General features: G+C 38.9%; 3 protein-coding genes across 3 annotated transcripts in view; 2 read left to right on the top strand and 1 right to left on the bottom strand.

The window, feature by feature from the left end:
• Positions 1-3,385: 3,385 nt before the first annotated feature.
• LOC115226331 (zinc finger protein 525-like) lies at positions 3,386-6,104 on the bottom strand. The gene is made up of 2 exons (XM_036515070.1): positions 4,930-6,104; positions 3,386-4,626 (listed from the first exon to the last, which is right to left on the bottom strand). The coding sequence occupies exon 2, from the start codon at positions 4,570-4,572 to the stop codon at positions 3,490-3,492; it is 1,083 nt and encodes a 360-aa protein (XP_036370963.1). The 5' UTR covers positions 4,573-4,626; positions 4,930-6,104; the 3' UTR covers positions 3,386-3,489.
• Positions 6,105-9,140: 3,036 nt separating this feature from the next.
• The window catches only part of LOC115226502 (zinc finger protein 664-like), a 31,584-nt gene continuing 18,834 nt past the window's right edge, over positions 9,141-21,890 (top strand). The window contains exon 1 of the mRNA XM_029797496.2: positions 9,141-10,319. Within this exon, the coding sequence (XP_029653356.1) occupies positions 9,625-10,281 (657 nt within the window). The 5' untranslated portion in view covers positions 9,141-9,624 and the 3' untranslated portion in view covers positions 10,282-10,319. The remainder of the gene's footprint in view (positions 10,320-21,890) is intronic.
• On the top strand, positions 19,028-20,494 carry LOC115226326 (zinc finger protein 726-like). The gene has a single exon (XM_029797325.2). It carries the CDS (start codon positions 19,028-19,030, stop codon positions 20,492-20,494), a length of 1,467 nt encoding a protein of 488 aa, XP_029653185.1.

Here is a 21,890-nt window from a genome sequence, read left to right on the forward strand (position 1 = left end):
ATCTATCTATTTATATATATATATATATATATATATATATGCATATACAGTCACAGGAGTGGCTGTGTGGTAAGTAGCCTGTTTATCAACCACATGGATCCGGGTTCAGTCCCACTGCGTGGCACCTTGGGCAAGTGTCTTCTACTATAGCCTCGGGCCAACCAAAGCCTTGTGTGTGGATTTGGTAGACGGAAACTGAAAGAAGCCTGTCGTATATATGTATGTGTGGGTATATGTTTGTGTGTCTGTGTTTGTCCCCCTAGCATTGCTTGACAACCGATGCTGGTGTGTTTATGTCCCCGTTACTTAGCGGTTCAGCAAAAGAGACCGATAGAATAACTACTGGGCTTACAAAAGAATAAGTCTTGGGGTCGAGTTGCTCGATTAAAGGTGGTGCTCCAGGATGGCCACAGTCAAATGACTGGAACAAGTAAATATATATATATATGTGTGTGTGTGTGTATGTATATATATAAAGAGAGAGAGAGAGGCCGTTAGTAAGGTTAGGATTGGCAATGAGTATAATGAAGAATTCCAGGTGAAGAATTAATCAGGGATCTGGGTCTTACTGAGTCAGGAGCTGAACTTCTTTCATCAAGGTTGAAGGAATGGAATCTACTGGGGGAAGACTGCAAGACCAGAAATGCCATGAAAAATTTGAAATTTACTATGAAAATATTAATGATCAGTGTTATTGTAAAGATGTGATTGGTTTGTTTACTGCTATTGGACTCAAGCATGATTCTGCAGAATGGCGACTGTTCATAGGTAGCTCAACACGAAGTCTCAAAGCAGTGTTGCTCCATAATGGAAATAAATATCCTTCTTTGCCTCTTGCACACTCCATACAGAAGAAAGAAAATTACGATAATGTCAAAGAACTTCTCGACAAAATAAATTATGCTGAGTTCAAGTGGGATGTTTATGGTGATTTCAAGATGCTTGGCTTGCAAGGGGGATACACAGAGTATTCATGTTTCCTTTGCTTATGGGACAGCAGAGCTGATGATGATCATTACAAGGGAGCACATTGGCCCCCACGAGGGGAACTGCAGCCAGGAATGTTAAATGTTCTCAAACACCCTCTAGTAGATTCCAACAAAATCTTATTACCTCCACTTCATATCAAACTCAGATTAGTAAAACAGTTTGTGAAGGCCTCAGATTTTAGAGGAGAAGCTTTTCCAAGAAATTTGTCTTATGTTTCCAAAGCTATCTGAGGCTAAGATCAAGGGTGGCATATTTGTTGGGCCCAAAGTGAATGCAATGCTAGTCGAAGAAACTGGAAAGAGCGATGGCAAAATTTGAAAAAGAAGCTTGGTGTGCATTCCGTGATGTAGTTCGTGGATTCCTAGGAAGTCACAAGGATCCTAATTACAAACAGCTGGTAGCAAAGTTTTTTGAAAACTTCAAGAAACTAGGTTGTCGTATGTTAAATTAAGTTAATTTTTTGGCTCAAAAAGCAAGGCCATGTAGGGGGACATAGAGTTATGTACAGGGAGGGTGTTCATGCAAAGAGTTCAGGCCATTTCTGGTCCTCTCACCTAGATTTTTTCCCCCAAAAAACTTGGGTGATGTCAGTGAGGAGAATGGTGAAAGATTTCATCAGGACATCGCAACTATGGAAAGAAGATACCAAGGACGATGGGATACTGCTATGATGGGAGATTATATATGGTCTCTAGTCAGAAGAGATGAAGTTATACACTCCAGAAAATCTTGATCGTCAAAGCACTTCTCATCTTAAGAAAAAAGTTATCAAGGCATTTACAGTGCAGAGTTTTATTGTTTCTTTTTGTTGTCACTAATATTATACTTCCTAAATACTTTTCAATAAATGAAAAATTACTAAATGTTGTGTAATTATCCTTACAATACTAGAATAGATTGAACTAACAAAGTGCTGTAGAGAAAAGTTACGAATATAACGAGCAAATATGAAATTAGGAATAAATAAATAACTATTGATGTCACGTCAAAACAAATGTGATTTTTTAATTTAGTGGCAAAAAATACATATATGAACATTAACAAATACAAATAAACAAAATATGTTACATTGTGTAATCATTACATTTGACAAAATAAACTGAATGTTAAAGGGTTAAAAAAACAATTCCAACAGTCCAGAAAATACCACATAACATATATTACAGACATTTTATAAGGGATTTATAAGTGTTAATTTACATTAACCACATGTTATTTGGTCACAAATTATGTAAATGTGATTTACATAACAAAGAGTGATTTCAACATAAATTCAAATAAAATTTTAGAAAAGTTTAACATTTTTTAATTCTATTTTTATGAATATTTTCAACAAATCATCTCAATGATATATAATAATTTCCACAAATTTTCCCAGTCAAAATTAACGAGACTATGTCTCTGTAATTAACATTAATTACAAACAGACCTGTTTTCAAGAGATATTACAAGATTACAAGACAGAATATATCTCCAACAAGACAATCATTGTTTGACGTCCATTCTTCCATGCTGGCATGGGTTGGACGGCTTGACAGGAGCTGGGAAGGCCAGGGGGTCACAACAGGTTCCATAGTCTGTTTTCGCTTGGTTTCTACAGCTGGATGCCTTTCTTAATGCTAACCACTTTGCAGATTGTACTGGGCACTTTTTATGTGGAACCATCACAACATGCCACCCACACCAGTGCTTTTTATGTGGCACTGCACTGGTGATTTTTACATAGCACCATTAGCTGTAGTTTTTACGAGACACCATCACCAGCGCTTTCCACATGGCACCATCACCAGTGCCTTTTATGTGGCCACAGCACCAGTGTTTAATATTTTCTTCTTTTCTCACCAGCTTGTATTCAGGTATAGATTACAAATGTCAAGTGGTTGGTGTTAGGAAGGCCATCCAACTGTATAACCCACATCAGACACAGGAGCACAACACAGTCCTCAAACACATCGGATCCTGCAAAACCATTTAAATCATGCCAGATTTAAAACACATTGACACTAAATGAACATCATCATCATTATGATTTACTGTGGAGCAATTTTCCTCAGGTGTGTATTTTTCTGTGTCTAGCAAAATGACCACTACTTCGGAAGGATTTCCCCACAGATGTCACAGCTGTAAGGTTTCTCTCCAGCTTGTATTCAGCCACAGATTACAAATGTCAAGTGGTTGGAGTTAGGAAGGGCATCCAACTGTATAACCCATATCAGACACAGGAGCACAACGCAGTCCTCAAACATGTTGGATCTTGTCAAACCAGCCTACCCATGCCAGATTGAAGAGTGGATTTGGTAGACGGAAACTAAAAGAAGCCCGTCGTATATGTGTATGTATATATATATATATATGTGTGTGTGTGCGTGCGTGTATGTTTGTGTGTCTGTGTTTGTCCCATCCAACATCGCTTGACAACCGATGCTGGTGTGTTTATGTCCCCGTCACTTAGCAGTTCGGCAAAACACAGACACTAAATGAACATCATCATCATCATCATCATTCACATTTTTCTCCAGCGTGTGTCTTTTTGTGTTTGGCAAAATAACTACTGCTTCTGAAAGACTTCTTACATATATCACAACGATAGGGCTTTTCCCCAGTATGTATCCTTAAGTGATAAACAAGACTAGAATTACTAGTGAATAACTTCCCGCAGACTTCACAGTTGTAGGGCTTCTCTCCCGTGTGGATATTTCTGTGCCTTATCAAGGCCCCTTTAGTCGCAAAAGACTTCTCACACATTTCACAATCATATGGTTTCTCCCCCGTGTGGAGCCTTACGTGGTTGACAAGATGTGAAACCTGGACGAATAATTTCCCACAAATTTCACAGTGATGGGGTTTTTCACCAGTATGGGTCCGTTTATGGTTAACAAGCCTGGTTTTAGTCGGGAAAGATTTCCCGCAAATCTCACACCGCTCAGGTTTCTCCTCATCGTGGATCTTCTTGTGTCTTGTTAAATCCCGATTATCCACAAAATATTTCCCGCATATTTCGCAGTGGAATGGTCTTTCTCCGGAGTGCATTGCTTTATGACGTAAAAAACTAGAATTAACGGAGAACGTTCTGCTACAGACGTCACAGTGGTAAGGCCGTTCCCCAGTGTGAATACGCATGTGGGTAACCAAACTCGATTTGTGACCAAAATATTTCTCACATATTTCACACTGAAATGGTCTTTCACCCGTGTGTGTTCTTTGGTGAATTTTTAAATAACTATCATCCGAAAATGATTTTCCACATATTTCACAGTGTAAAGTGCCACGTTTACGGCGAGACGTTCGAGAGAGTGATTTCTCAAATATCTCATCACGGCAAGGGTTTTTTCCAGGGCGTATTTCCCTATATTCCCTTAAATATTGGACTTTACCGAATGACGTCCCATAAATTTCACATAGAACAGTTTTGCTCCCATAAATTTCACATCGAACAGTTTTGTCCAATGATTTTTCTTCAGTAGTAAATACTTGCACACCTAAAGTTTTCTCATCACTATTAGAAGTATCTGCTACTGAATCCAAATTGGTCAAAACAGTCGAGTTGGGAATAACCAAGGGTTTAACGTCCTCCATTTCCATTCTATATGTCCTTCTCTGCGATATTTTGAGTCTCTTTTCACAACTGGGTAAAATATGCAACGTATTCTACTTGATTGTGTCTGGAAAATACGCATGTATGTGTGTGTCTGTATGTATTACGATGAATTCACATTTGCTCACCACTGTTGTTGCAATAAAAACGATCTTGGTTTTAGATTTGCAAGTCAATTTCAAAGGGAAGAAATGATATCAAAGTTATTCAACCAGTATTTAGCCATTGAAGTCCATATCCATTCTATATGTCCTTCTCTGCGATATTTTGAGTCTCTTTTCACAACTGGGTAAAATATGCAACGTGTTCTACTTGATTGTGTCTGGAAAATACGCATGTATGTGTGTGTCTGTATGTATTACGATGAATTCACATTTGCTCACCAATGTTGTTGCAATAAAAACGATCTTGGTTTTAGATTTGCAAGTCAATTTCAAAGGGAAGAAATGATATCAAAGTTATTCAACCAGTATTTAGCCATTGAAGTCCATATCCATTCTATATGTCCTTCTCTGCGATATTTTGAGTCCCTTTTCACAACTGGGCAAAATATGCAACGTGTTCTACTTGCCCACAGTGTACCCCTTGTTGACTATATCCATGTAGCACATATATTATCGTAGATAAAAGTCCCCAGTTTTTTTTTATAGGTCTACGTTATGAAATATGGTTACGGCTTAACATTTGCTTTGTAGTCTAAAACGTCTGGAAAATACGCATGTATGTGTGTGTCTGTATGTTTTACGATGAATTCACATTTGCTCACCACTTTTTATATGTCCATGTAGCACATATATTATTCTAGATAAACGTCCCCTTTTTTTCAACGTCTACGTTCTGAAATAAGGGGCGATCTTGGTTTTAGATTTGCAAGTCAAACTACAAAGGGAAGAAATAATATCAAAGTTATTCAACCAGTATTTAGCCATTGAAGTCCATATTCTCGTTAAGAATTCATGACGCAGCGAAGGTGGGTAATAAAAGGAAATATTTAGTCCTTGAGGTGATGGAAGATCCGAGTCTGGAACATTTAAAGTTGGTTGGAAGGAATCAGAATTAGTTTACCTTAGACATCGCATGCGGTGTAATGGATAATTTTGACCCTCGAAAAATATCATCCAAGTAAACTTAAGTGAAAAGTCTCTAACAAACTTTAATACATTTGATATTTAATAATATCAGTTTCCTCTTGCAGCCGCCTCCAACCAACTGTTAATTCTGAAAACATTATCCAAGAAAATAAGTATATGAGAGCCTCTCTGCTGTCGTTAACAAATCTGAAATATTTCAGTTTTCAATACAAAATGATGCCAACATGGAGTTAACGCCCTTACCAATGACCAACTGTTAGTTTTATATTTTATTTAAGGTCCTCTTTTGATTTTGCTGTTTGAATCTTTAGTTTTGTCGTTACTTCCAGACGGTGGGGTGAACGGTACCCTCAGAGCTTCTAGTGCAATCACTTTGAGATTGTAAAATAGTCTATTACTAAATATTTAAAACAATGGAGCCCTTTCGATTTCGTTTTATGAGGGAGGCTTCTCTACCTAAACTATTCAAACATGGGACGTCAATAGGCCGTATGTGTGAGAGAGACAGAGCAAGAGAGAGAGCTGGTAGACAGATAAACATACGGTTAGATAGATAGATAGATAGATAGAAAGAATAGACAGATAGATAGATAGATGGACAGTTAGATAGATAGATAGATAGATAGACAGGAAGAGAGATAGATGGACAGATAGATAGATAGATAGACAGTTATATAGATAGTTAGATTGATAGATAGACAGATGAATAGACAAATAGATAGAAAGATAAATAGATAGACAGATGAGATTGCCGATGCTCTTAACTCGACTTGTCACCTCCTCGTGTTTATGCTGGTCAAACCAGCTCAGAAAATGAGGAAGCCTTAATGTGGTCGCTCGAATTGCTAGAAATAACAGCTGAAGCTCTGAAAAACATTTTTTTGCTAGGTTTCACTTTTTTAAACTTTTGATTTTGTTTCCGTTTTGGTATTTCAAGAAGTAAACCCTGATGTTTTTACACGTCCCAAGTAATTTATTTACTTTATTTGTTTCACCACATTTAATGACTAAAAGTTTTCCATATAATGTAGGGATGACGATCCCCCGCACGCGTGCCCATCTTATTGCGCCCGCAGGCTGGTGTACAAAATATAGTAAATTATCAGTTATAAAATTTATACAATATTCGTATGCCTCTTTGCGACATAAGTGGCGTTTCCACTACGACTTGAAACGGTTAAACTAGAACAGAAAATCATCCAGTGGTTGCAATTCGAATGAAAATTTTGTTTCCACTATAAAACACTTATTGCTAGGTTTGTACCATCCTCTTTTGGATCTTTTCGGTTTGAACGGCAGTTTTTTCTAGTGGTGTCATATGAAATTGTCACCCATAATTATGACCCTAGTATCGATCTATTGCATTTCAATCTATTTTAGGGGGAAGGGTATATTTTTTTCTTCACAAATGTAAATAAACCCAATCTGTTTCTTAAACGAGGGACATATTCATACGGCACATAATGTTTTTTACCTCAATAGACGTCACTGATTGGTTGAAATTGCAGAAATTGAAGAAAAAACAACAAATATCTTACAAACTATAGAATTTTCTCAATAAAACCAAGAGAAAAAGGTGTTTTATAAATACATTCTACCAGTATACGAAGTTAAAAATTTTTTAGTTACCTAGAAATTATGTTAAAAACTGCCCTTCAAACCGAAAAGATCCCCATCCCTTTTGACCCAACCACACTCCAGCTGAGAAATATAAATGCCTCATAAGTAATATAAACGTCTTAAATTCAGTGGCAGCGTTAAAGAAGATGTTTTGCTTTAATTTAATGTCTTAAACTTATCTTTATTAATGTATATCGAATTTTATATACATATATACAAGATTTAACACAGATTTCAGGGTTAAAAATTGTGATCCGCCTGCGAACCCTTTTCTTTGGAATTTTTTGCCTGCTGCACTAAAAAGTTTCCCCCAGCCCTGATATAATGTGATTGCACAATCAAATTTCGGGAAAGTGGCATCAAGAGGGCATGTCAAAGAATTAACTTGGATTCCTTGAATTATGGAAACAAATTATTGATAAATTATTCTTTGCAAAGTTAATGATAAAATATGATAGGACTTATTTGAAAATGGATTTTAAAAATGCGGTGAACAGCATCCTGTCTAAACCCTATTTTTTCTACACTATTAGAAATTTTATATTAGAATTTTGAGTGTTAAAAAGTAAGGGACAGGAACGTCGTGACACAATTGGATTCTTCGATGTTCAAAACAGAAAGCCGAGGGCACTTTTGGAAGAAAGAAAAAAACCCAAAAGATCGAAAATAATTTAGATCAAGAAGAGCTATGGTTATTTATCTGAATGCATTTACTTATTCGTTTCAGCAATCCAAGTTCGATTTTTACATTTCCCATTATTACTGGTCAATCTTAATAACCTCCAGTTTTTTCATTCAATTTTGCATCCAGTTGTTATTTCACTGGATAATGCTTTTTAAAATTTATTAACTTACTGTCATTTGGGTACAGCTGATAGGGCAAGTTGATATAACAGAAAGTGTTTCTAGACTTATTAAGTTCTGTAAGGAGGCCCTTTAAATTATGAAACCAGTCCTTTTTATGTTAAGGTAAAAATTATTCTCTACACCGCCCACTTAGTATTATTGTACTTGAACATTAATGTTTGGATAGCATAAAACCACTTAATTACTTCAAGGACTTTATTACCTCGTCTGCATCATTAAATATTCCATTTTATTACAAGCATACAAGCTTACACTACATCCTGAATTCATTACAAGGAAATGGATATTGATAAACAACTGATGAATGAATATCTTTAATTAATCTTTCTTCACATTTGTCACACACACACCTTCTTCGTTTCTGCATTCTGTGATGAACAATTGTGATTCATATACAACAGGCACTTGCACTCCCTATATATAATATATATATACATGTATATATATATATAAACTTACTTCGAGAAATAAGAAAGTGACGCGAGGCGTTCAATCATATAATAGCAATTTAACAATCAAAACATACGCATACATACATACATATATGTACATACCTACATCTATATGTATATATACATGCATATATGAGTACAGGACACCACAAATAAACGTAGAACACAACGAGAAACGAAAACATAAAATCAAACAAGGAAACGGACTTTTTTTAAACAACGAAAAAACAGGGTACAAGACAAACAATACAAGGAATATTCCCCTTCTTCAGCTGCCCCTGATATATATATATATATATGTTAAAAGAATACAAACTGGGACAAGAACGCAAAACATTTAGAAGACGATACAAAAAACACGGACCTGACATTCGAAGCCTTCAATCTTCAGTCAAGAAACCCTATCATCCTCGCAATTTCGGCTGATTAATCTCGAGATTATATATATACAGACACATTACAGATTAAATAAGTACCAGTTACCTCACTGGGGTCGATATAATCGACTTAATCCGTTTGTCTGTCCATGTTTGTCCCCTCTGTTTTAGCCCCTTGTAGGTAGTAAAGAAACATATACATACAGACACATACACGCAATTATTTTCTTTCTCCGACATCGGTTTTGGATTAATATAATTTATTCCTTTTTACACATCTGTTGGGTTTACAATTAATTTAAGCCCGTCTTTGCGGAATGCCTATTTGATTACTTTGCTTTGCCACTTGTGTATTTATTGACCTCATTTTTTAAGCTTACATACCACCCATTAAACCATATCCATATTTCATAACATTGAAAAAGTAGCACATAGGTTTGTCTGCAAAAATATGTTTGCAACTTAAAGAGGATTCTGTTCGCGACAACTATCCTAGGGTAAGTTGAACATATATTTACTCTGATTATTCCGCCCCCACTTGCAAACAAAGTGCTGTACTATCCAAGACAAGGAACTGAACCACAATATATTACAGTCAGAGATATTCCTTAGATTTTGACAATTCATTAAGGATGAATATGGAGGACGTTAAACTCTTGGATTCGTCCAACAACACAACTGTTTTCACCAATCTGGATCCCGTGACGCAGACATACACTGTTGTGAAACCTTTGGGCAGTGAGACATTTACTCTACAAAGACTTTATCACTGTGACATATGCGGTAAATCTTTCAGTTCTAACCTTAATCTAACGGAACACAGGAGATTTCACACGGGGGAAAAACCTTACAAATGCGATATTTGTGGCGATTCTTTTTTTTCTAACGATGTGTTAGTCGGACACAAACGGATGCACGCTGGAGAAAAACCATTCCATTGCAAAACATGTGGTAAGTCTTATGCCAATAATAGCGATTTGATTCGACACAAACGAATACACACGGGAGAAAAACTATTCCGGTGTGAAACTTGTGGGAAGTCCTTCACCAAGAATTCGGGACTTGTTACCCACGTACGTATTCACACCGGAGAAAAGCCATATACTTGTGACATTTGCGGGAAATCATTCTCTCAGAATTCCGTTCTTGGGGTTCACAAAAGGGTACACACAGGAGAAAAACCATTCCTCTGTGAAATATGTGGAAAGTATTTTATAAACAACAGTGCCTTAACTACACACCAAAAAACACACGCTGCAGATAACTCTAGCTCTGAGAAAGACGCTTAAAAATTGTTTGTTAATAGTTGTCATCGGCGGGATTCTGGTTTAAACACCCTATATAAACCATTCATAACTTTTTTATTTGTTGGTATTTAAAAAAAAAAAAATTGTGGGCGATCCTTCGGTATAGGTACCGTAAGTACTGGAAGTGGCTTTGTTTATATTTCTGAAGATAACAGAAACCCTTTTCTCCCCCCCCCCATATATATATATAAAAAAAAAAATGCAGCGAACAGCATCCTGTCTAAATCCTTCATTTTTTTGGTTCATAGGATTATGCTCAAGCTGGCTCCATCATTCACATGTGCTATCCTTGCTACATTCACCCATCTTTTTTTGAAACATACACTAGACAAAATTTCCCTCTCTACTCTCACTTTCCAGAGAGGAAAGTGTTTGTTTCACTTTGTTGAAATGTTTCCGGTACCTATACCGAAGTTACGCCAAAGGGGCTTAAACCAGAATTCTACTTGAAAAAGAGTGAAACTTTTAGAATTTATTGGGGAGGGAGTTTAAAAAATTATAATTGTATGGAATCCCAAGTGTAGAACACAAATTTGCAAACATTTTCCTGAAAATTACCAAAAATAAAAAAGTTATGAGATACGATACGGGGTGCTTAAACTTGAATTCTGCCCCCTCATTTTGTACATCACAAAATGATACACTGAAGAAGAAGAAAAACCCTTATCATTGTGAAATACATGGGAATTTATTTTTTTCCAATCCTCATCTTGTCATCCACCAAATCCACATTGGGGGAACAGCCTGTCGTGAAAAATACACGGGGTAATATTTGAACTCTGACAGTTGATTAACATCAAATATAATATAACTAGCACTATGACACTTGTATATTTGTAATCCCTGACATCTAAAATGTAGGAATCTGAAAAAATTTTTTTCAAAACACTGCATTTTTCGAGGGAGAGGTGCAAAACTGATTTAGCCCCAAAACTGGAAAGGGCTGCCTTTATTTACAAATGTGTGTTTACGCAGCAAGTGGCACAAACAAACTGTAGCAACTGCTTGGTGTGGCGACCCAGGAAATTTAAAATTTTTCTAGCTGAAATTAGTGCCAGATTACTGATTTTCTTGGATTAGTGGCTGTCTACTGTGCCACACTGAAGGCAAACCCCTCTCCACTGAAGAGGAATGTGGAATACTTTGATATGAGTAGGGTAATTCATATTCCACATTTTGGTATTTTTGTCTCTGAACCAAATTAAAAATTTTTATTAATTCACCTGAAGAAGAAAAAAAATTTTTTTAATGATGTAATTGAATTAGTCATCAATAAAAAAAAACCGCACTTGAAACAGCTGTAGTGTACCTTTAACCCATTTGTGTTATTTTGTTTATGTAAAAATAATTCTTGGGAACTTCCCCATGCTGGATCTGGAATTTAGATTGGATCATGAAACTGCATGCCCGTGTGCATTGGTATATATATTTTCATGTATATTTGTATGTCTCTCTTTTACTCTTTTACTTTCTTTCAATCATCTGAGCGCGGCCATGCTGGAGCACTGCCTTTAATCGAGCAACTCGACCCCGAGTTGTTGATGGTGAAATATGTTGGAAATAATACTTTTCAAATTCTCACACAAATATGTCATTGTTTTAAGAGAAACCTTCTATGATATACTCTTTTACTTGTTTCAGTCATTTGACTGCGGCCATGCTGGAGCACCGCCTTTAATCGAGCAACTCGACCCCGGGATTTATTCTTTTGTAAGCCCAGTTCTTATTCTATTGGTCTCTTTTGCTGTAAACACACCAGCATCGGTTGTCAAGCGATGTTGGGGTGACAAACACAAACACACATATATATATATATATATATACATATATATGACGGGCTTCTTTCAGTTTCCGTCTACCAAATCCACTCACAAGGCTTTGGTCGGCCCGAGGCTATAGTAGAAGACACTTGCCCAAGGTGCCACGCAGTGGGACTGAACCCAGAACCATGTGGTTGGTAAACAAGCTACTTACCACACAGCCACTCCTGCGCCTATATATATATATATACGACAGGCTTCTTTCAGTTTCCATCAACCAAATCCACTCACAAGGCTTTGGTCGGCCCAAGGCTATAGTAGAAGACACTTGCCCAAGGTGCCACGCAGTGGGACTGAACCCGGAACCATGTGGTTGGTAAACAAGCTTCTTACCACACAGCCACTCCTGCGCCTCTCTTTCTCCTTGAGTATGAATTTTGTTTTGCTTTATTTCGTTTAAGTGCGAAATAAATTGTTTCTAAGTTATAAATGTAACATTTTGCATACATGTGGCCGGCAGCAATGTGAAGTGGCTTGTCCTGTACAATTGAATTAATAAAATATTGCATGGATTTAAGTATTTAAGGAGTGGTATCATCATTGTTCGACCGTGGTCGAGACAATGGAATTTACCATGCTACGCCAGACTTCACGGTCCATCATAGCATTACGGAGGTCCTGTTGCTGGATGCCTGTATCCCTGGAGATTACATCAGGGTAGGAGAGTGTGCACCCTCTGGTATTGCGAGTAGATGGCTTCCAGAGGAGAGGTGTAGAAATTACCCCGTTTTCAGCCCTACAACAATGTCCAGCAAACTGGACTCTCCTACCTTTCACAAGAGATGACACAGGTGGTAGTTTCCCATATATTTGCATTTTGGTTGGATGACGCTTCCACGAGAGATTTTGAGTGGAATGGACAACTTCCTCTAAGTCAGAACATTAAGCACCAAGGAAACAGTCGAACCAAATAATGTATATAACTTCCAAGGTAAGGGTGGAAGCAATCCCACCTGATATAGAAATGGCTTGGGGTCGCGGCAGCTGTCCTTGTTAGAAGTGAGGAGGAGGTGGCTGTCCTCCAAGCCATGGATAAGGAAATCACTGGATCTCATCCTGCAGGTGGAGGAGAAGCAGCTCAAGAGTCCTCCTAAGCCACGGTGGCCTCTACCTGGGACGTAGCCATACCTTTCCTTCTTATGACACAAATCCTACTTGTGAAGACCTGTTGAGGCAAGTGAAAATCGAAATCGAAATCTTTCAACATCAATGGAAATTGTAGCTGAGATACCAGTGCCGGTGGCACGTAAGGGAACCATCCAAATGTGGCCGTTGCCAGCGCCGCCCCGACTGGCCTCGGTGCCGCTGGCACGCAAAAAGCACCACCCGATTGTGGCCGTTGCCAGCCTCGTCTGGCCCCCGTGCCAGTGGCACATAAAAAGCACCATCCGATCGTGGCTGTTTGCCAGCCTCGTCTGGCACCTGTGCAGGTGGCACATAAAAAGCACCCGTTACACTCTCAGAGTGGTTAGCGTTAGGAAGGGCATCCACCTGTAGAAACACTGCCAGATCAGACTGGAGTCTGGTGCAGCCTCCTGGCTTCCCAGACCCCGGTCGAACCGTCCAACCCATGCTAGCACGGAAAACGGACGTTAAATGATGAAGGCGTTAGGAAGGGCATCCATCTGTAGAAACACTGCCAGATCAGACTGGAGCCTGGTGCAGCCTCCTGGCTACCCAGACCCCGGTCGAACCGTCCAACCCATGCTAACATGGAAAACGGATGTTAAACGATGAAGGCGTTAGGAAGGGCATCCAGCCGTAAAAACACTGCCAGATCAGACTGGAGCCTGGTGCAGCCTCCTGGCTTCCCAGACCCCGGTTGAACCGTCCAACCCATGCTAGATCGGAAAACGGACGTTAAACGATGAAGGCATTAGGAAGGGCATCCATCGGTAGAAACACTGCCAGATCAGACTGGAGACTGGTGCAGCCTTCTGGCTTCCCAGACCCCGGTCAAACCGTCCAACCCATGCAAGCACGGAAAATGGACGTTAAAGGATGAAGGCATTAGGAAGGGCATCCAGCTGTAGAAACACTGCCAGATCAGACTGGAGCCTGGTGCAGCCTTCTGGCTTCCCAGACCCCAGTTGAACCGTCCAACCCATGCAAGCACGGAAAACGGACGTTAAACGATGAAGGTGTTAGGAAGGGCATCCAGCTGTAGAAACACTGCCAGATCAGATTGGAGCCTGGTGCAGCCTCCTGGCTTCCCAGACCCCGGTCGAACCGTCCAACCCATGCTAGCACGGAAAACGGACGTTAAATGATGAAGGCGTTAGGAAGGGCATCCAGCGGTAGAAACTCTGCCAGATCAGACTGGAGCCTGGTGCAGCCTTCTGGCTTCCCAGACCCCGGTCGAACCGTCCAACCCATGCTAGCACGGAAAACGGACGTTAAACGATGATGAAGGCGTTAGGAAGGGCATCCAGCGGTAGAAACTCTGCCAGATCAGACTGGAGCCTGGTGCAGCCTCCTGGCTTCCCAGACCCCGGTCGAACCGTCCAACCCATGCTAGCACGGAAAACGGACGTTAAACGATGATGATGATCTCTAAGTATTTAAGGAGTGGAATGCAAAACTTCCTGTAAGTCAGACCACTTCATGTCCCCAACAGACAAAGCGGAAAAGGGGGATGGTGAGGGAGATGGAGTTGAAAATACATAGGCACAGGTGTGACTGTGAGATAAGAAGCTGGCTTCTTTGCTTCCAGTTCCTGCGCATGCGTTGATTCAGTTGCTGGTTTATTTTTTGGGGAGTCGGACAGGATCTTTGTGTTGCTTGGCAGCGGTTTAGAGAATCCGTTAATTATGATTTTATTCAACATACTCCCCTCTCGGATCCACACACACATTGCAGCAGTCCTTCAGTTTTTGTAAGTCCTGTAAAAGGACTTGGAATGTTGGGCCTACAACCAGGCAGGCCTTTTGTGATACCTTGAAAGCCAGGAAATTTTCAGCACTCCCTTGTATATGGATATATCTGCATATACATAGGCATAGACAGATGTGTTTTTATATGGTATATACACTGATGTTCAGATCTCGGCCCTGACTTAGTATCCACACACATATTGCAGTGGCCCTTCAGTTTTTGTAAGTCCTGTAAAAGGAATTGGAATGTTGGGCCTACAACCAGGCCTTTTGTGATACCTTGAAAGCCAGGAAATTTTCAGCACTCCCTTAGACATGGATATATCTGTATTCAGACGTTAGTGGGTCTGAATCGAGGAGCTGGTGAAGGCGGTGAGAAGAATGGACTGAATATTGGAAAGAACAATAGTAAAGGAGAGGAAGGTGAAAGAATTATGTAGAATTCTACCTTAAGCATCCCATATGACCTCTTGGAACTATTTAAATTTTTTGGAAGTTTGAGAAAATTTTTTGCAAATTTGTGTTCTACATATGGAGATTTATATGATTGTGCAAAATTCAAGACAAAAGTTTTTTGTGTGATTTAAGGAGTATTTTAGCTGTTATATTTAGCACATCTCACTACCACCTCATACCCTCCTTGTTTGTTTGTCACTGACTTATTGATGTTTTTCAATGTCCTTCTCTGCATAAAAACATTTAATGTTCCATTGCTGGGATTTAAGCCAAAAATTTGGACTGTCCATATTTTAATCTGTGGTTTATAAAAAATATTTCAAAAAATTTTTTTAAATGTATTTGTTTCCCAACTACTCTCATCCATCCTTGTATAATGCAAGTTAGCCATGCATCTGCAAGACAACTTGTAAGAGAGGGTGCTGAAAAGTTCCTGGCTTTGAGTAAAAGTAAAAGAAAATACAGGAGGATCAGTTAATGTGAAGGCCATGAATTTAACCCTTTCATGACCAACCCGGCTGAAACCAGCTCTGGCTCTGAGTACAAATGTCTTGTTTTCATAAGATTTTAATTAAAATCTTCCACCAAACCTTAGTCACAATTTATGTTCCTAACACTAGTTGAATGATGGCTAACTTATTTTATTAAATTCTCTGTTACGTCTAAAATAATTGAAAGAAACACAGAGCATCTCAACAGAAATACGGTAACGAAAGGGTTAAGCTTGCAACCAAACTGGTTTGACAAGCCTTCTCTGTCACTGGCACAACGTGACTCAGTAGAAGGGTCCAGTTTTTATACTCTTACTCATCCAGGAGTAGTTGGTCAATCACATCAACCCCAGTGATCAACTGGTATTTATTTTATCAACTCTGAAAGAACAAAAGACAAAGGTGACCTCAGTGGTATTTGAACTCAGATCACATAGACCAGTATTTCTTAACTATTTTTTTTACCTGTGGACCTCCCTTTCGTTCCTATTTTACTCAGATGGACCCTCCAAGTCATTCCGATTATATTTCTATAATTGAATATCATTAGGAGTTGTATAACAAAATTGTTAAAATATTTTATGCATTGTAGACATAAAACTAATTTATTGCAGATAAATTTTAACAACAAAATTTTATGTGGAACCCCAAGGGCCATATGGACCCTAGTTGAGAACCATTGATATAGACCAGTGCTTTTCAAACTTTTTGCTGGAGCGTAACCCCAAGGAAACATTCCACTGGCTCGAGGAACCCCTGTGCAATAATTTAATAGTCTTATGCACACATATCTCTGCATAGGAGAATTAAAAATTACTGCCGATTTTAGCAGTTTTGTAACTTTTTGCGGAACCCCTGGACTGTACTGGCGGAACCCTGGTTGAAAACCCCTGATATAGACGGACAAAATACTGCTAAGCAATTTACTCATTGAACTAATGATTCTGCCAGTTTACCAATAAATAATTTAAAAGAACACTTGTGAAATAACGAATTTGTTCTTAAGAATTAACTTCCTTACAAAGGGGGAAAAAAACCCATTAGAATGCAAAAATTAAAGTTTACTTAACTGTAAGTATTGAAAAAGGGCCTTCTAAAGTCAGTGGTTAGAGAACTTTTTCAACCAATTACCCCCAAAATTTATTTATTTACGCCGACGGCCCCACCACCACCACCTGGTTTGAAAGGAAGAAAATCAGATTCTTTGAATTCAAAAGGTTTATTAAATCTATCTACACGTTATTTACATTGGACAGGTGCAAAATCGCCAGAAAGAAAATTTGTAACAAGGAACACATTTTTTAAATAATTTTACTTATGTCTAAGGAGTCCTTCTTACCCACCAAAATTTCATTTTTACCCCACTTGGGATAATTTACTTCGGTTTTCCGACCTCTGCTCTAAGCGATCATGTCAAAAATGCACTTTCTTCCCAATATAATATTATTATATTTCAAAATGCAGCAGAACACTGGTCTTTTTTCAACGAACTTAATTGTATTTAATATAGTTAAGAATTGGATTAACTAGAGACCATAGAATTGGCCATGAACGAATTAAATGCTGGCTTTAAGAACTAATACGGGCAGTAGTGGGTTAATGTTCGTTGCACACCCCGAAATCAGCATGATCGGAGAAATATGCCTATTTCTTTACTAACCACAAGGGGCTAAACACAGAGAAGACAAACAAGGACAGACAAACGGATTAAGTCGATTATATTGACCCCAGTGCGTAACTGGTATTTAATTTATCGACCCCTAAAGGATGAAAGGCAAAGATGACCTCGGCGGAATTTGAACTCACAACGTAACGGCAGTCGGAGAAGTATGCCTGCTAGTCTATCAACTTATCTATCTGTTTGTCCTTCTGTCTGTCCGTCCATCCATCCACCGAAACACCTCGACATTTCTCGGGGTTTGAATAGTTTATGCAGTGTGATCTCTTTAATATGAGAAGATTTGACAATCTCAGTGTGATCAAGCTACCAGCTTCGACGGTACCCTGAAATAACGACCACATTATTATACAGCCTGTACAACCCGTGCTACATAACAAAATAAAAGCAGGATTGTAATTCAGCATCAAACAAAGTATCCGGGTTGTTTGTTGGTTATTGGTACGGGAGATAACAACATCTTGGCATCATTTTGTATATAAAGCCAAAATACTTCAGTTTTGCTAACGACAATAGAGAGGAAGCCACATTGATACACAATAGTTATTTTCCTGGATAATATTTTGGGGGTAACTGCAAGAGCGAACTGATATGATTAAAAATATTTCTGGATGAACTGAATTATGCTATGTACATTAAACTCCTGTCTCCGGTATGATTTACGCAAGGGAAAAATTATCCACTACACCGCGCACTTCATCTATTTATAATTACTTGAGCAAATGTAATTATCTCGTTGTAAGGTAAACATTAATTTTTGCCGATAACATAGAACCAGCTAAAATGGTTCAGACTCGGGGCTCCGTCACCGCGATGATGAAATGTATAATTTTGTTACCAGCTTTCGTTACATCCGGAATTGTTTACAAGAATATGGACTTCAGGGGCCAAATACTGGTTGAATAACTGTTTCTTTACTACCCACAAGGGGCTAAACATAGAGGGGACAAACAAGGACAGACAAACGGATTAAGTCGATTACATCGACCCCAGTGCGTAACTGGTACTTAATTTATCGACCCCGAAAGGATGAAAGGCAAAGTCGACCTCAACAATACTGGTTGAATAACTTTGATGATATTTCTTCCGTTTGTAGTTGACTTGCATATTTAAAACCTCAATCAATTCCGTTGCCACCACAGTGGTGAACAAACGTGAATTCATCGTACTACATACAGACACACACATGCGGATTTTCCAGACAGACTATAACACACATATTAAGCCATGACTATATTTCATAACGTAGATAAAAAAAAAGTTCTGTTTTAAAAATATGTATTTGTGCTATATGGACATAGTCAGCTACGAATACACTTGGGGTAAGTAGAAATTATATGCATATTGTATATTTTACCCGCTTGTGAAAGGAGACTCGCAATATCCCAGAGAAGCCGACCCGGAGTGAATATGGAGGACGTTAAACCCTTGGATATTCTCGACTCGATTGTTATCAATCCGGATATTGTAACGCAGTCTTATAGCGACGAGAAAACATTAGGTGGTGAAGTATTTACCGAAGAAAAATCACTGGACAAAAATGTTTGCTGTGAAGTCTGCGGGAAATCGTTTGGCAAAGCCCGTTATTTAAAAGAACACGAGAAAGTGCACACCGGGGAAAAACCGTATCTTTGTGAAGTATGTGGGAAATCTTTCTCTCGGACGTCTCATCTTGCTCTTCATAAACGTATCCACACGGGAAAGAAACCTTACCGCTGTGAAATATGCGGGAAATCATTTGGGAAAAACAGCAATTTGACCAAACACAAGAGAGTACACACGGGAGAAAAACCGTTTCCGTGTGAAATTTGCGGTAAATTTTTCTCTGACAATTATAATCTTGCCATCCATAAACATAGTCACACGGGAAACAAACCTTTCCGCTGTGAAATATGCGGGAAATCTTTTGCCCTTAATAGTTATTTAAAAAGTCACAAACGAATTCACACGGGAGAGAAGCCATTTCAGTGCGAAGTATGTGAAAAGAATTTCAGTCAGAAATCGAGTCTGGTTACTCATATACGTATTCACACGGGAGAAACGCCATACCACTGTGAAATCTGTGGAAAATCTTTCTCCCTTAAGTCCAGACTTGGACAACATAAGACAGTACACTCTGCAGAAAAACCCTACGACTGTGAAATCTGTGGTAAGACGTTCTCTTTGAATTCCAGTCTTGTACACCATAAGACTATGCACTCTGGAGAAAGGCCATTCCACTGTGAAATGTGTGGAAAATCTTTTGTGGATAAAGGTGATTTAACACGACACAAAAAGATCCACAATGAGGAAAAACCTAAGCATTGTGAAATTTGTGGAAAATCCTTCTCGGTTAATTCTAGTCTCATAGACCACAAACGGACGCATACTGGGGAAAAACCACATCATTGTGAAATTTGCGGAAAATCTTTCATTCAGGTTTCACATCTCGTCTGTCACAACAGGGTCCATACGGGGGAGAAACGACACCATTGCGAAATCTGCGGTAAATCCTTCTCCTCTCGTTCACGTCTTATATATCACGGAACGACGCACACGGGGGAAAAGCCTTTCCGCTGCGAAACGTGCGGGAAGCATTTTGTGAATAACAGTTCCTTGTCGACTCACAAGAAAATACACTCTGGCGAGAAAGCTCATCGCTGCGACATATGCGAGAAAGGTTTTGTGAATAACAGTGATTTGACCAGACACAAACGAATTCATTCAGGCGAGAAACCCTGCCACTGTGAAATATGTGGAAAATCTTTCAGTAATAATGCCAACCTTGTCAACCATGTACGAATTCACACTGGGGAAAAACCGTATTATTGCGAAATTTGTGAGAAGTCGTTCAGAAGTAGTTCCAATCTTGCCAGACACAAAAAAATTCACTCTTGAAAAAAAATCCTTCCTCTGTGAATGATTCTCTTTACTCTTTTACTTGTTTCAGTCATTTGACTGCGACCATGCTGGAGCACCGCCTTTTAGTCGAGCAAATCGACCCCGGGACTTATTCTTTTGTAAGCCCATTAATTATTCTATCGGTCTCTTTTGCTGATCCGCTAAGTAACGGGGATACAAACACACCAGCATTGGTTATCAAGCAATGCTACGGGGACAAACACAGACACACAAAAACACATACACACATATATATATACATATATACGATGGGCTTCTTTTCAGTTTCCGTCTACCAAATCCACTCACAAGACTTTGGTCGGCCTGAGGCTATAGTAGAAGTCACTTGCCCAAGGTGCCATGCAGTGGGACTGAATCCGGAACCATGTGGTTGGTAAACAAGCTACTTACCACACAGCCACTCCTGCACCAATGTTTTTTTTTTTCTGTAGTTTCAGCTCAGAGCTGTGGCCATGCTGATGTACCACTGTTTAAAATAGATAATGATTGCCTATGCCGTATTTCGAGGAGTTTTGTTCCTTCATCAGCATCCATCTAACCCATGTTGATGACAAGGATGATGATGGTCTTCATTTAAGTGTCCATGTTCCATACTGGTATGCATTGGACACTTTGACAGGATCCACTGTCTTTGAGGACTGCACTGGGCACCAGTATTTGATATGGTTTCTATAGCTTGATTCACTTCTTAACACCAATCACTTCATGGTGTGTATTGTGTGCTTTTTGGTTTATTTTATTGGAGATAAATTTTAACAACAAAATCTTATGTGGAACCCCAAGGGCCATATGGACCCTAGTTGAGAACCATCGATATAGACCAGTGCTTTTCAAACTTTTTGCTGGAGCAGAACCCCTAGGAAACATTCCACTGGCTCGAGGGACCCCTGTGCAATAATTTAATAGTCTTATGCACACATATCTGCACAGGAGAATTAAAAATTACTGCCGATTTCAGCAGTTTTGTAACTTCTTGCGGAACTCTGGTTGAAAACCACTGATATAGACGGACTGAATACTGTTAAGCAATTTACTCATTGTGCTAAAGATTCTGCCAGCTTACCAATAAATAATTTAAAAGAACACTTGTGAAACAATGAATTTGTTCTTAAGAATTAACTTCCTTACAAAGGGGGGAGAAAAACCATCCATTAGAATGCAAAAATTAAAGCTTATTTAACTGTAAGTATTGAAAAAGGACCCTCTAAGTCAGTGGTTAGGGAACTTTTTCAACCAATTAAACCAAAATTTATTTATTTTTGGTGATACCTATTTCTTTACTACCCACAAGGGGACAAACAAGGACAGGCAAAGGGATTAAGTCAATTACATCGACCCCAGTGCATAACTGGTACTTAATTTATCGACCCCG

Source organism: Octopus sinensis, linkage group LG30, assembly GCF_006345805.1.
Source record: "Octopus sinensis linkage group LG30, ASM634580v1, whole genome shotgun sequence".
In the NCBI taxonomy this organism is placed as follows: Eukaryota; Metazoa; Mollusca; class Cephalopoda; order Octopoda; family Octopodidae; genus Octopus; species Octopus sinensis.